Genomic DNA, 16,441 nt, shown 5'->3' on the forward strand with positions numbered 1-16,441 from the left:
TTCTCATCTTCAAGTTGTCCCAAGAGACAGTGTCACTGGATGCTGTTCTCGTTCATGACGCGAATTGTCATCCTTCCAGCTTCTGGTAATCGTTTCTTCCCTATTTGTTGCCTGGTCCCTAACCTAATGCCATATTTTTGTTTTTGTTTTGTGTTTCTGTAACTGTAAGCATCCCCCCCTCAGGAGCCAATTGCTCTATGAGCCAGGATAGCCAGGTTATGCTGCTGCCAAAAATGACTCCCAAATCTTTTTTTTTTTTTTTAATTTATTTATTTGAGAGACAGAGATCACAAGTAGGCAGAGAAGCAGGCAGAGAGAGAGAGAGGGGAAAGCAGTCTCCGCGATGAGCAGAGAGCGGGGCTTGATCCCAGGACCCTGGAATCATGACCTGAGCCAAAGGCAGAGGTTTTAACCCACTGAGCCACGGAGGCGCCCCCCAAATCTTTTTCTTTCTAAAGTTATGTGTCGAACGCAGATGACGCTGTTCATTTTTATCACTTTGGAGCCCTGATGGGGGATGAGCATCCAGGAGCGACACAGCGGGAGAACTTTAACAGCAAATTGAGCACGGGCTCTACAAGTGACACTTGCCATCTTTGCTCACTTTACTTGGGCCAGAGCAAGTCACGTGACAATGTATAAGTCAAGAAAGGCAGAGAACTGCCACCCTTCCCTGCCCCCAGGAAGCTGAGAGATGGACCTATTTGATGAACAACACCGATTACCAAAAATAATACCGTGCTAATCACATTCTAATTATATACATAGCCAAAGTCATCCTTTTTAAAATTTTATGAAATCATTTAATTTGGTGTACAGATTTATAGTGTGTACGCAGTTTACATCGTAATAGTAGTTAGTAGTTAGTACCTAAAAACAAATCTTGAAAACAAGAAACCAGACCCTTAAATACAGAGAACAAACAGGGGGCTGCTGGAGGGGTGGTGGGGGCGAATGGGTGAAATAGATAAAAGGGATCCAGAGCAGACTTACTGAGCACCGAGTAGTATACAGAATTGTCGAATCATCATATTGTATACCTGAAACTAATATAACACTGTGTGCTAATTGTGCTTCAATAAAAATACACATTGGGGAAAAACAAAAACAAATCTTGATCCAGAAATTTAGAAGACCATACCATTTGATAGACATTTTACTAACTCAGGAGCTATTTTTGTTGAAGAATAAAACTCAAACCATAAATTAGGATCCTTGTAGTATTTAGGTTCTAAAAATGCCAGCCATCTTTTAAAAAATTCAACAAACTTGAGTTTATAAACTGTATTAAAGAAAGTTCCTCAGGGCACCACCGGAAGCGACGAAGGTGCTGTGTAATCACTGAGTGGTTGAGGCCCTCGGAACAACGAAAATGCCGGATTACCTCGGTGCCGATCAGCGGAAAACCAAAGAGGAGGAGAAGGATGACAAGCCTATCCGAGCTCTGGATGAGGGGGATATTGCCTTGCTGAAAACTTACGGTCAAAGCACTTACTCTAGGCAGATAAAGCAGGTTGAAGATGACATTCAACAACTTCTCAAGAAAATTAATGAGCTCACTGGTATTAAAGAGTCTGATACTGGCCTGGCCCCACCAGCACTCTGGGATTTGGCTGCAGATAAGCAAACACTGCAGAGTGAACAGCCTTTGCAGGTTGCAAGGTGTACGAAGATAATCAGTGCTGACTGGGAGGACCCAAAGTACATTATCAATGTGAAGCAGTTTGCCAAGTTTGTTGTGGGCCTCAGTGATCAGGTAGCACCTACCGACATTGAAGAAGGGATGAGAGTTGGGGTGGACAGAAATTAGTATCAGATTCACATTCTGCTGCCTCCCAAGATTGACCCAACAGTTACCATGATGCAGGTGGAAGAAAAACCCAATGTCATTTACAGTGATGTGGGTGGCTGTAAGGAACAGATTGAGAAACTTCGAGAAGTAGTTGAAACCCCATTACTTCATCCAGAAAGATTTGTTAACCTTGGCATTGAGCCTCCCAAAGGTGTGCTGCTCTTTGGTCCACCTGGTATAGGCAAGACCCTCTGTGCTCAGGCAGTTGCTAATAGGACTGATGCTTGCTTCATTCGAGTTATTGGATCTGAACTTGTACAGAAGTACGTCGGTGAGGGGGCTCGAATGGTTCGTGAGCTCTTTGAAATGGCCAGAACGAAAAAGCCTGCCTCATCTTCTTTGATTAAATTGATGCTATTGGAGGGGCTCGTTTTGATGATGGTGCTGGAGGAGACAACGAAGTGCAGAGAACAATGCGGGAACTGATCAATCAGCTGGATGGTTTTGATCCTCGAGGTAACATTAAAGTGCTGATGGCCACTAACAGACAGACACCCTGGATCCAGCACTCATGAGGCCAGGGAGACTGGACAGAAAGATTGAATTCAGCTTACCTGATCTAGAGGGTCGGACTCACATTTTTAAGATTCATGCTCGTTCAATGAGTGTCAAAAGAGACATCAGATTTGAATTGTTAGCGCGACTGTGTCCAAATAGCACTGGTGCGGAGATTAGAAGCGTCTGCACAGAAGCCGGCATGTTTGCCATCAGAACACGGTGAAAAATTGCTACCGAGAAGGATTTCTTGGAGGCTGTAAATAAGGTCATTAAGTCTTACGCCAAATTCAGTGCTACTCCCTGCTATATGACATACAACTGATCCCGAAGGCTTTCATGAAAACTTCCTTTCACTGGAATCCTAACTTTATTAACCAGGACACACACAAAAATAAAGTGTTTCAAATTGTATGTTTTCTTCAGGTGTCTTTGTAGTACAATAAAAAGTGGTATCTGATGTCGTCAGGCAGAAAAAAAAAAGAAAGTTCTTCAGTTACCAGAAACAAAATTTGAATGATTAACCTAATCAAAGAGAAATTTGGGGGCACCTGGGTGGCTCAGTGGGTTAAGCCTCTGCCTTCAGCTCAGGTCGTGATCTCAGGGTCCTGGGATCGAGCCCCACGTCGGGCTCTCTGCTCAGCAGGGAGCCTGCTTCCTCCTCTCTCTCTGCCTGCCTCTCTGCCTACTTGTGATCTCTGTCTGTCAAATAAATAAATAAAATCTTTTAAAAGAGAGAGAGAGAAATTTAGGGAAAGATTAAGGGGTATGTGTGGGATCAAAGGTAAAGACAAAAGATCATGCCTTGATGACTGGGAATTCCAAAAATTAATGAACTCAAAGGGAATAACATTATCCCTTTTGTATGTCAGCAGACTGAGTATCTCTGCATGTCTCAAAACCCCCAATTTTAGAGGGAAGCAGAAGTATTGTGAATAATAGAAAGCAGTTTCTCATTTACTCAGTATAATGCCAATTGGTTATGACTTTTTTTTTTTTTACTTTTTCAGAGTTTATTAGAAGACTCCTGTATTTATTTTGACACCTTTCAGAACGATTTCAAATGATATTTCTATTAAAAAAAAAATTCTGTTTCCTGTCTTGGGTAATTAAAATATAAAAGATAATGACTATTTTAGTATCATTTGTAACATTGTACAATATCAACAGTAAGAATAGGAAAATTATCTAATTTTTAATGATACAAACATATTCTAAGAATTGTTTCTTAGATTCACTGAGAATGTAGTGAATCTCTGAGATGAAAGCGAATTTGTTTCTTCTTTTTTTTTTAATTTTTTATTCTTTATTAACATATAATGTATTATTAGCTCCAAGGGTACAGGCCTGTGAATCACCAGGTTTACACACTTCACAGCACTCACCATAGCATGTACCCTCCCCAATGTCCATAACCCAATCACCCTCTCCCTAACCCTCTTCCCCCAGCAACCCTCAGAGAAAGACAATTATCATATGATCTCCCTGATATGAGGAATTTGAGAGGCAATGTGGGGGATTTGGGGGTAGGGAAGGAAAAAATGAAACAAGATGGGATCAGGAGGGAGACAAACTATAAGAGACAAACTGATGGTTATGACTTTTTAAACACTTATTTGTGTCATTTAGGGTTTATGTGTCTGCAATGCTGATGTGAATGTCTTGAAAATTTTAAGACCTATTAGCACTTATGCATGCATCTTGCTTTATGTGACTGTCTCAGATTTTGTTGAACGATTCTTTGTTTTGTAGTGACAGTGATGAAAAACCTCTCAAAGGAAGCCTTCGATCCCTTACCAGGGACATGCAGGCCACAGAAAGCGCTGACAGCTTAGTCCAGTATGGAGAAGGCGACCATGGTCTGTTCAATGAAGATGGATCATTTATTGGCGCTTATGCGGGGTCTAAGGAGAAAGGATCTGTTGAAAGCAATGGAAGTTCTACAGCAACATTTCCACTCCGAGCGTAAATGTATCCCATGTAAACATCCGTGGTTCACACCAACCTTCCATATTTATCTGTTCAAGGGAGCAAGAACTTTCACGTAGGAATAGAAACACATCGGCAAAAGATTTCATCCAGAATCCGAACATCTTGCAATTATGTTGAGAAAAATAGCACTGCCTTGAAAAAATAAAATACCAAGCACTACAGGCCTATATTGTTTGTTTTGTTTTGTTTTTCAGGTGCTGAAAATGCAGAACACAAAACAAATCCTGTATTTAGATTCACCTCAACTGAACCCAAAGTATCCACTCAGTGTAACTCCATTTTTGCCTGGTTTTACTGTTCACAGTGTTTGCCTAGTTGTTGCTACCTTGTGGGTTTTTCTCTGTGTACCCATTTGTATTCAGTCTCTGAGAACTGTCTTAGTGACTTTGCTTCACTGCAGGTAAAAAGATGGTAAGCAGACTGGTTATTTAAAATGTAAAGAGGGATATGAATGTCTTATTAAAGCAGTTAATTGAATATATACAGTCTAAATCTATTATTTAAATTTGTAGTAGCAGGAGTGTGAGGTGAACAATCAACTCATATTTATTGAAGGCTTAACTGTTTGCCCAGAGATGGTCATGTTTAAATAGGGTTCTAACTTTGTCAGTTTCAACATGAGTTTTTTTTTTATGTCTATCAGTTCTGACATCTAGAACGATCTATTTTTTTGTTTGTTTGTTTGTTTCCTTGGACTAAATTCAGCTGCAAAGGAGGTGGTGGTCAGAAGGTTATCTTATGAAAAGAACAGGCCAAGGTATCCGTGATGCTGGAGTCTAACGGCTATTTCTATTTAATATTTCCGTTTCTAAATTGACTGCTTTTACCTTTTTTTTCTATGTTTATATAATGGCAAGCTCACATATATTTCATGAATGCATTGTACATATTATGTTAATATTTACACAATTTAAAATATAGATGTGTTTTATTTTGAAGTGAGAGAAAGAACATTAACAGGCATGTCTGTACAGCTAGAGTATATAGTGAGAAAACGTTTTTCCTGATTCCAGAGCTACAACCAATAACATGAGGTTCCAAAACTGAAGACTTTGTATAAAGCGTTTGGATTTTGTTCTTATATTGCTTTCTCCGACAGTCTCAAAATAAAAATATCATATAAATATTGAGGGAAATGTTCTCCTATTTTTCAAAATAAGTTTTTATTGTTCAGTATATTCTTACCCCTCCCCCCCTCCAAAAAATGTTTACAATAGAAATTTCCATACGTATGTTTGCCTTTCACATTTTAAACATCTTCAGGGTGGGATCACTCTGTTCTTCTGTCCAAGTCAGTATAAATTCAGGGAATTCATTTCCTGGTGTGTGAGCTACTAGTCCTTCTAAAATTGTACATGAAAATGGTTTAAAAAATAGTATGAAGGACTGTGCATGCATGCCAATAAAATTCAGTGTTCAACTTCTCACTTAATGGAAACATTTTTAACCCTACCATGAAATTCTTAATTGAAAGTGACTCAGAGATTTTACTTTATTTTTTGAACTATAGCTGTGGCCATATATTGTTAAATCCTGACTTTGATTTATGCAGCCCACTGTGTTTCTTGTGGACCAAAATTAGGGATGTTTTTATGATGGTCAATGCATTAATCTACGTGGAGTATCTAATTGTCATTTTAAACCTGTGTGTCCTCCAAAATACATAGGCAGCAAAAGAATGTCTGATTTAAAACAATGTGTCCTGGGTTCAGGACTTGACCAAACTCCCAGAAGTCAGAGTTTCCGAAGGGGAAGGTATCTTGGTCCTCACCCTGTGCGTGAGGACCCACACATCCAGCAGTGCACCCTGTACCTCATCCTCATCTGATTTCTAAAGCACTCTTCTGAAGGAAGAATCATCATGTTTTGACTTGTCTGGGAGGAATTTCTGGTACTCGGCTACTGATGAGACCAAGGTTGGGACTTTTGAGTTTAGTTCTGCTGTTTCTCTAGTTCCTCTTCTTTGTCCTCAGCCAAAAAGGTTTTATGAGAATAATGCATGTTGGAAATAATCTCCGAAAAGCATTAGGGTATAGATTTATTATAAAATTCACAATCTTTAAGTTAGAAGTTAACACAAATACTGAATTGTTTCATTTTCCTAGACGTCAGTGTTTCCCTTTAGCAGTCTGAGCAACAGGGATGTTTCTGCTCATATTTTCTCAATGACCGAAACTTACAGATATGATCAATGACATTGCATTGTGACTGCCTTTTGGTATTATTCTTCCTACCTTTTCTAAATACCACTCGGCTTCTACTGGGAATCCTCAGTGCAGAAGGAATTTGTTTGTAACTAACTTTCTCTGTTAACTGTCAATATTATTTTAATGTAATAGATTGTATATAATCTCAAGGATTGTTGGTGGGGAGGGGGTAGTTCCTAGAGAATTGTCCATGGGTTGGGAAAATCCAAGTTCTCTTCCTGGTTCCAGCACTGATTTTGTACATAAACCTTAGGCACGTTGCTTGACCCCTTTGCTTCATACTGTCTCAACGACAAAGTGCTAATGATTATCTCAGTTACCTTATCTTTGTCACAGGGTGTTCTTTTTTATGAAGAAAAAAATTTGAAAACGATAAAAGCTAAGATGCCTTTTAACTTCATAAACAAACCTTTAATCTAACAATGTATCAAAAAAGTCACCCCACATACAACTCAACTTTTTTCCTGTGAGCACATAAATATATTTTTATAGAAAAACAAATCTACAGGAAATAAAATCTACTGTTCAGCGAGCAGTATGATTTGCACATGCCATCAAAATTACTAATCAGAAAACAATTAAGCAGGGTCTTTGCTATACAAAAGTGTTTTTCACTGATTTTGCATGTGTATTTGTAAGAAGATGTGAATTTGGTGAATTATTCTATTGGTATAAAGGCATCTGATATTTTAGATGTACCCATGTTTATAAAAGTGTAAAGCACAATGAAATTATGCTGGAAGTCTCAAATAATATTTTTTTCCTATTTTATATTCATGGAAGAGATGAGATAAAGAGAGAACAATAATGAGAAATGTTGGTGTGTTTTTCTAAGCACTTAAAACATAATTGCCAATTGAAGCGCTAAATATGTTTACATGCCATTAAGATATGATTCTTGTAGCAATTTTAAATTGATTATAAAGGGACTGGGTTTGTAATCTGTGGTAGTATATATCCTAGTGTTCCATAGTGAAATAAGTAGGGTTGAGCCAAAGCTTACTTTGTTTTGTGTCTTAAACTGTTTGATTACATCATCAAACGAGATAAAAGGTATGTAGAACTGGTTTACCTGATTACTTTTTTTTTTTTTTTTGGCTTAGATTAATACGCTTGGTAGAACTTTATTAAAATGTGTTTGTATTGTAGGTGGTGTTTGTATTATGCTTATGAATATGTATGGTTTAAAAATATTTTCATTATACAAGAAATTCAACTTTCCAAATAAAAGTTCAACTTCGTGTACTCCAAAAATGTTTGTATTCTTTGCTATCCAGACAAGAAGAATCAGAATTTATAAATCAGCCTTACCTTCAGTTGCCTCTGATCCTGGAATATCTATAAATGAAGCATAAATTAAAGTATAAATGGCATAAATAAAAGTATTTTGATTTGAATGACTATACTTACAAATAGACCATTTAATAGCAAAAGCTACAACATGTAATTTACCAATAAATTCAGTGCTTAATGTTAAATGTAAAATTAAGATGAATGTGTATTCATTTGATTGTTTTTAGAACAATGCAGAATGTCAATTTTTAAGAAAATGTCCAATATAGTTTCAAATAAGGCTAGCAAGTAATTGGGACACCCAGATGATCTATTGAACATTGTGATTTTTGAAAAGTGTTTTATGTGTGTTAAGCACTTTACATACACTATCACATTTAACCTCTGAAACAATCTTCTGTTTGTAGAATTAAGGCACAACATGGTTAAATAATGTGGTAAGTGTAATCAGCATGGGCTAGAGTTGGAAATTAAGCCCAGTGCTGTCTGGCTTTAAGACTCAGAATCTATATTAGTATGTATATACATACTAATATATATAGAATATATATTAGTATATATTTTTTAGTTCTCTCACTTCTCCACATTATCTTAGAAATGCTAAAGAAAGATAAGTCTGAGTTTAATGTTGACTTACTAATTATTTTTAGAAACTTCTTGGTTTTAAGATACATGATGAAAACATACACAAGGGGAAAACAATATATGTATAAAACAACTGAATATGTATAAACTAAAAAGTAGTAATTGAAATAAATTGAAAATTTGCCACCTTATGATTCAGTCAAGAGGAAGATATGGCATCTGAACTTGTTGGGCTCTGGAGTTCTCTGCAGACTAGTCTTAGGTTCTTGTCCTACTCTACTGTTCCTCAAATGTGTCTTACACATCAGGCTTGATTGTCATGTGCAGACATATGACCTCAAGTTATTTCTAGCCCAGAATTCTCCAAATATCTGATGCTTTTTATTTATGACTTCCTACTTGACATCTCCTTTCCTGATGTTTGAAGGATATTTCAAACTCAGTGTTTCAGAAGTGAATGAATAACTTCCCCTTTCCAAATCCATTCCACACCCCACCCTGTCCCTCAAATGTACCTACAGTTAAGTGATTTTCAGCAATAGTATCTATCCAAGTACTCAAGCTATAAATGTATCTTCCTTACTAAACTTTCTCCCTTTCCCCATGCTCAATCTGTAATTAAATTCTGTTGATACTATTGCCTGTGTATCCCCTGAATGTATCCACTGCTCTGTACTGTCATCATTTGGCTGGACCACTTTCATGCTAACTGGTCTTTCTGTGTCCATTGGCTCCCTCTCCAAACTTCTGACCAGTATACAGGCAGGGTGATATCTGAAGTGCATATCTGTTCATACTGTTTCCCTATGAAAACCACCCCCCAGTGTCTTGCCAATGACTTTCCTTTGCTTTTAAGGTAATGTCAGAAATCTTCAATTAGTCTTCAATGTTCTGCATGGTCAGACCTCTACTAAGCTCCCAGTCCCATCATTTACCATTCTCCCCTCCCTCTCTCCAGTGCTGTCATAATGGTCATATCAAAAACTTCAGATTCTCTAGGCCTAGCCATCTGGTTCCAGCCACTGGTGGTGGAGCAGCTCCACTCTGTAGACTACAACAGATGAACTCAGATGGGAAATAACAGTAGTGCTCATGATCCACCTCTTGCTGGAGGTCAATTTCCTGAGCACTGTGTCATGAGGTGCCAGGAGACCCTGCCTTGTGCCTATTCATGCTCAATATGGAAATATGATGGAGTTAACACCCTCTGGAGCAAATATTTATCCAATGAGAGAAGGGAGCTGGTGGATATATTCTAACCCGCTCTTATGGCCCCTCTCCACTCCCATATCCTGGATGGACTCATAGATTAGAACAAACATTTGCATTTATCAGTGGCCAACCCAATACTGCACCTTCTGCTGGTTCTTCCTCTTTGTCTGTCTCACTCTCTTCTTTCCTCATGCCTAATCCCAACTTATTAGGACAGCACACCCTAATAAATTAGTAGCCCATATACTGATTGCTGTAGACACATCTGATAAGGACTCCAGGCTGACTCTTAATCTTTTATCAGGTCCAAATATTTGGGACATTCCTTCCTGTTATAAGCCCGATCCGTTTCTTCTTCACAGAACCCCTGATTTGCTATCAAGTTTCATGTTTCTTTAGGGAAATCTCCTAAGACTTCCATAACTAGGTGAACTCACTCTATTTTGGTATCATAATATTGTATACCAATTATTTTTTGTGCCAAACACTGTTGTATTTTGCCTTTTTTTTTTTTTTTTTGGTATGGCTATTTGATCACTGTCTTTATTTCTCCCATCAGTCTAGAAGTTCTATAGGGACAGGGGATGCATCTTCATTTTTACTAGAAATACCAGCCATCTAGCATAGTGTCTGGCATTTGATGAACATTTATTAAATATTTATTGAATAAAAGAATGAGAGTTACAAAAAGATATTCCAAATAATGAATGCATTTAAGAAAAATGCAGTCCAGATACTGAAAGAAGTCTCCATTTGTACCCCCAAACAAACTTTTATCCTGTGTTATCCATCTTAACAAAGGACCCACTATCCACTCGATTACTCAAGCCAAAGCACTTAGAATCATTCTTGGATACGCTTTTCCCCCCATTGTTATTATTTTTTTTCTTTCTTTCTTTCTTTCTTTCTTTTTTTTTTTTTTTTTTTTGGTCAGAGAGAGAACACAAATGGGGAGCAGCAGGCAGAGGGGAAAACAGACTCCCTCCCTGCTGAACAGGGACCCCGATGTAGAACTTAATCCCAGAACCCTGGGATCATGGCCTGAGCCCAAGGATACCCAACTGACTGAGGCATCCAGGGGTCCCTTCCCTCTTTGTTCTACACCACTTGTCAGTCCTAACTCCAAAATAAATATTTAAATTTATTTATATTTCTCCTTTTTTTGCTCTCCTCTCCAATCTATAAAGTAACCATGGGGGTGGGGGACATGACACCTGGGTGGTTCACTCAGTTAAGCGTCTGCCTTCAGCTCAGGTCATGATCCCAGGATCCTGGGATCGAGTCCCACATCTGGCTCCCTGCTCAGTGGGGAGCCTACTTCTCCATCTGCCTGACGGTCCCCCTGCTTGTGCACTAGCAGACTTTCTCTCTGACAAATAAATAAAATCTTTAAAGAAAAGTAAAACAACAGGGAATTGGATAACATATACATCAGATTATACCAATAGTTTCTCAATAAATTTAGTTAAAATCCCTAATTCCTAACCACATGACCATCTCTGAGTGAGACCCTGCTACCTTACTGACTGTATCCCATGCAGTATTCCTCCCAAAGGTACGCTTTGGCCATTCTGACTATCTCTGTTCCTAGAGCTCACTAAAACTGACTCCTACCTAAAAACATTTGCAATTGCTGTTCTTTCTGGAATGTTCTCTGGAATCTCATATAAACTGGTTCTGTTCAGATTAAATGTCATTTTTTCAGGGAAGATATTTGTGATTGTCAGCTATAAAGCAGTCAGATGCTGTTTATATTATTCCTTTATATCAGTCATTACTATAGAATCGGCCCCAACATATAATACCTTCCAAATAAATGTGTGTTGGATAAATAAGCAAAAGCACCAAATGAGGAACAATGCAACAATTAAAATACAAGAAAACTAATCTGCTTATCAAAACATAGTGAGCTGAGTTTTACATTTTAAAAATAGTCAAATATTTAGAATATACTAGACTTACTATACTGATCATTTTGAAATATATAGAAATATCAAATCATTACACTGTATACCTGAAATTAATAGAATGGTATATGTCAGTTATACCTAAAAAACAAACAGACAAACTACAACTGGGGTGCCTGGGTAACTCAATGGGTTAAAGCCTCTGCCTTCAGCTCAGGTCATGATCCCAGGGTCCTAGGATCAAGCCCTGCAAGGGCTCTCTGCTCAGCAGGGAGCCTCCTTCCCTTCCTCTCTCTGCCTGCCTCTCTGCCTACTTGTGATCTCTGTCTGTCAAGGAAATAAATAAAACCTTAAACACACACAAACATACACACACACACACACACACACACACACACACACAATTATGTCAGCAAAAACACAAAACTGTATACAGGAGATCTGACAATAGGAGAAAAAAAATTTTTTTTCAAAGCTGATACTAAGCCCTCCTATCTTCTGCTTTTAGGAAAGGAAGTCCTTAATGTTTTGTAAAACATTTATGTAACTCAGTAATTAACTTAATAATTCCAGTTATAAGAATCAGTACAAATTTCCTTTTGGATAAACTTCAATAAGTGACATACCAAGAAGCTAACTCCAGTACAATATATATTAGAGTAATTATGATGATTAAAATGTTTATAATGTATGTTTGTAAGTCTATGGGGAAAATGTTTATATTATGAAACAGTAAATTGCTATGTAGAGTATGAAAGTTAACTATGTTTTAAAATGAACTTACAAAATAACAACATGATTTTCCATGAAATTAAACCCTGGAAGCGTCTTATAATAATTGTACTGCTCTAATCAAATCTGTAATTAAAAGACTCAACCACTAGATGGAAGTGTTTCAAAGTAATATAAACTGTGTGTACAGAACGCACCCTATTGCCAAAGCATTTTTTTTATCTTGGCAGTTTTCAAGATTTAAATGTGCCTTATGTGTGTATTGCTTAGGGATTTTACACTTAATCCTTCAATTCTAAATTGTGTTTTCATTATAATTATTACTGGCCTTCATTATTCAAGTTTTGTGCATTATACAGGTCTTTCCTAATTTTGAAGGGATCAGTATTTTTCAAACCGTAACAAAGTGTGATAAATTATAATACTTAGGACATGAAAAAAATAGTTTCTTAGTTTAACCTTTTTCTTTCTGGTAGAGACAGATAAAAATGATCTCTAAATGATTTATATTATTGTCTATTTCTAAACAAATAGATACTTCACAATTCTTTAATATGTGAGTAACCCAGGTATGGTGAGTGATAAAATAATTTCTGATGAATATATATACAGATAATATTAATAATAGTACCCATATCATAGGACCACTGTAAAGATAAAAATATTTAAATAACTCAGCTCTGTGAAAAGTGCTAATTACACATTATGATGTACTGGTTAAGTACTTCTACAAAACTACCTGTTAATGGAGAAGGTACAGTTATATTCATGTTGATAATTCTGCAATAAAGAATAAGGTATCATTTAAAATAAACTGTTTTGTCCAGAAAGGTCATTAGGTGAAATCTGAGTTGACATATAACCATATGAAGCATTAATATCAAAGTCAACTTGAACTATAGTACATAAAAATTAAATACCTTTACATAATTGGCAGCTGTCAAATTAATAGTCCCAAACTTCAGCAAGCATCAGCATCCCCTGCAGGGCTTGTTAAAGCGTAAGTGCTAGATTCCATCCCCAGAGTCTATGGTTCTGTAGATTTGGGATAGGGCCCAAAGACTTTGCATTTTTAAGTAGTTCCCAGGTCTGTTGTTTCCCCTGCTGCATTGGAGATGACACCTGGAGAACCACTGACCTACAACAATGCATACATTTGAAAAACAATCAGTTGAACGTGAGAAAAATTCAAAAAGAATGAAATGTTCCGTCAGCTTTCTGGGTATTCTTTTCATAGAAGTAGGACACTGACTTTCAGAATGAAAAGTAATAGCATATCCCCTTCATGATTTATGGATTAAAATCAACAACACAGTAGTATCTATTTTCAATGTTTTGCAATATCTGACAGATGTTTAATTTTTTACCCCAAGAAATGCTAGTCCAGGAAAAATTGCTCAACTCCCTGTTGTATTAGATTTTTTTTTTTTTTAAGTTAAGCAAATGAAACAGCTCATCTTGATGGACTCTGAGAAGTTACAAAATGGTTGGAAAATTGCTTCAGCATCTATTTTGGTTTTGTGGCAGAGCAATCTCACATTTGGTCCTGGTTCTCTCCCAATATGAGCAGAAAAGTCCCTCTGTTCTGGGATAAGCAACACAGAACTTCCTTAAATCCTTCAATAATACCCTTAATCAGTTCCTACACCCTCCATCTGCTATTTCTTTATACCCCCAACAGCTGTGGAAGTGCATGCCTACAACCTAAACCTCTTCTAAATCAGTCTACTTCCCATGGATTGGATTCTCCAAACTTCTCTGTTTCGCAAATATTTAGGATGTTTTTGTGTTCATGGGGGTACTATTGTCCATGGTAAGATAAACAAAATGTGCAAACTATTGTGCAAAATGGACCACTTAGAACTTTGCTTTCTAGAGAGAAAGCACTGATATTAGTACTTCTTCTGACAAGGAAAATCTGTGTTCTAAGGTGGCCCACCAACTCAGCCAGGGAACCCCAGTCCCGGCCTCAGAGCCATTCCGGGTTTTCCCTCCTGCCCCGCCTTCTGGGGGCGCTAGAGCGGCCCAATACTGAAGTAAAAGTGTATAAAATACCCAACTTGTGCTCGGGTTTCAGACCTTAGGAGACTACACTCCTCTGAGCCCAGGGGTGTTAAATAAACCTTCAGTCCTCCAAGGTCTCCGAGTGCCACTTGGTTCTTCTGTGAGGATCCAGTCCAGGTTCCGTAACACTTTCTGAAACTAACTTACCAGAAAGGTAATATTCTTCATTCTCTGGTTTTTCCATGATGTTAGAAAAATGTGCAACCTAGGTTGTAGCTGTGGCAAGTTCAAATGTGACACGCGTAAGCCCAGGGCAAGAATATAATAAAAGAATTAAAATTTAAAGAAACAAAACACGATTAGTCCTCGTAGAATTGGCAAAAATAAAAAACGAGCCTAAACCTTACAGTTGGCAAGGAAAAGGAGTAAACTGTTTATAACTCCTACTGGTAGCACAGATCGGTTAAAAAAAAAAAATTAAAAAGATATTTGGTGATATCTATCAAAACATAGAGGAAGCCCTCAAAATATAGTCTAGAAATAAAATTAGGTATTGGAATATAATTAAGAATACTGCATTTCCTACAATTTATATTAAACTGTAATGGGAAAAATATCAATGTAATGCAAATTCTAAAAATGATATTTTTGAAATAACACCTGTTATGAAGATAGTACTTTATAGTGACAATGTCTGAACAAAAACCGCTGGAGTTCATAATCAGGGAGTCAATACTCTGGCATGTATATATATATATATATATATATATATATATATATATATGTATATGTATATATCCATCTATGTGCACATACATATTTTCTGGGGAAAATGCATAATAACTTTTTAATCTGATTCTCAAAGCTGCTCATATGTAGTTTGGCATTTAAAAGGAGGTGTGGGAAATTCTTTGAAGCCCAGTTTATTTACCAGTCTTAGCTTGGTTATCTAGTAAATCCCACATCTAATACAAGAGGAAACTGGACTGTAAGAAAATTAGTTTCCCAAAGGCACTGCTCTAGTTATAATGTATGGTAAAGTGTATGGTAAAGTGTATGGAATAGCAAAGTTCCCTATCTTCTATTTATATCCATATATCTATATATCTCTCTACATTAAAATATATATATAAAATTTCCATAACACATTTTGATGTTAGTGCTTTTATATTTGTCAATGTTCAAATTAAAATCCCTTTTCAGAAAAAAAAGGGTATCTAGTTTAATAACATTATTTTATAGAAGGAGTAGAAGAGACATGGCTAAAGTCACATTGCTCATCTGTAGTGATGAGAGCCAAAAGGCAGGTATCCTCTGATTTTTTATATAGACTTACTTCCAGTATTCCAGATTTCAAAGCCTGGCTCCCCAACTTTTTAGTTGTCTGACCTAGCAAGCCTCTTAAAATTCCATTTTCTCCTCTGTAATAATAGCTAAATTTCATGTTTGTGGGAAGGAATGAATGAGAAAATTATAACTAAAATAACAATGTACAAAATAGTCTCTTACCAAATGGTTGATGGACACTGTAAAACAGAGATAAATACTTGTAAGATATAATGATTGTCATGTGTGAAAGCAAGTAAGATAATGATTACGACAGTTAAAATGGAGCCTTCCATAACTGGTTATAAAAAATATAAATCCCTCATAATTTATGTTATGGATATTTATAAAATATCTTAATATCTTAACCACCATCTGTACCACAAATTACAGGAAAACATTTTTTTAGTAGGAACTATTGAGTCTTTATCCCCCCAGAAGTCACACATCTTTCTACTCCACTGCTAGAAGTAAAGCTTCTCTAATAGCCCCTGCCACTTCCCCAGTACAGCACCCTCCCAACCATCCACAGAGGATATGTTCCCAACACTGCCAAGGGGGTGCCTAAAACTGCAAATAGAACTGAACCCTGTATGTTCTATGTCTTTTCCTATACATACTTAGGAGAAAGTTTAATTTGTAAATTAGAACAGTAAGAGGTTGACAATAATAACTAATAATACAAAAGAATTATAACAGTATACTGTAATAAAAGTTAGGGAAATATGGTCTCTCCCTCTTTCTCACAGTACTTTATTATACTGTACTCACTTTTCTTCTTCCTGTGATGATGTGAGGTGATAAAACACCTACCTGATGAGATGAAGTGAGGTGTT

General features: G+C 36.9%; 1 protein-coding gene, 1 long non-coding RNA gene and 1 pseudogene across 21 annotated transcripts in view; 2 read left to right on the top strand and 1 right to left on the bottom strand.

The window, feature by feature from the left end:
* CHL1 (cell adhesion molecule L1 like) overlaps positions 1–7,800 on the top strand; it is a 215,213-nt gene extending 207,413 nt beyond the window's left edge. For all 18 annotated transcript variants that reach the window (XM_032325323.1, XM_032325409.1, XM_032325314.1 and 15 more), the window contains one exon: positions 4,100–7,800. In XM_032325323.1, the coding sequence (XP_032181214.1) occupies positions 4,100–4,316 (217 nt within the window). In that variant the 3' untranslated portion in view covers positions 4,317–7,800. The remainder of the gene's footprint in view (positions 1–4,099) is intronic.
* Positions 1–15,805, bottom strand: part of LOC116579757 — a 48,646-nt gene extending 32,841 nt beyond the window's left edge. For 2 of the 3 annotated variants that reach the window (XR_004281405.1, XR_004281404.1), the window contains exons 1-4: positions 15,789–15,805; positions 14,355–14,555; positions 13,196–13,413; positions 7,858–7,884 (exon numbers count right to left, since the gene is read on the bottom strand). This is a non-coding gene — a long non-coding RNA (uncharacterized LOC116579757). Of the gene's footprint in view, positions 1–7,857; positions 7,885–13,195; positions 13,414–14,354; positions 14,557–15,788 lie in introns of those variants that run through there. The other variant, XR_004281410.1, reaches the window with a different exon arrangement.
* LOC116579747 lies at positions 993–2,819 on the top strand (annotated as a pseudogene).
* Positions 15,806–16,441: the final 636 nt, after the last annotated feature.

The sequence above is a fragment of the Mustela erminea genome, chromosome 1, assembly GCF_009829155.1.
Source record: "Mustela erminea isolate mMusErm1 chromosome 1, mMusErm1.Pri, whole genome shotgun sequence".
Lineage (NCBI taxonomy): Eukaryota > Metazoa > Chordata > Mammalia > Carnivora > Mustelidae > Mustela > Mustela erminea.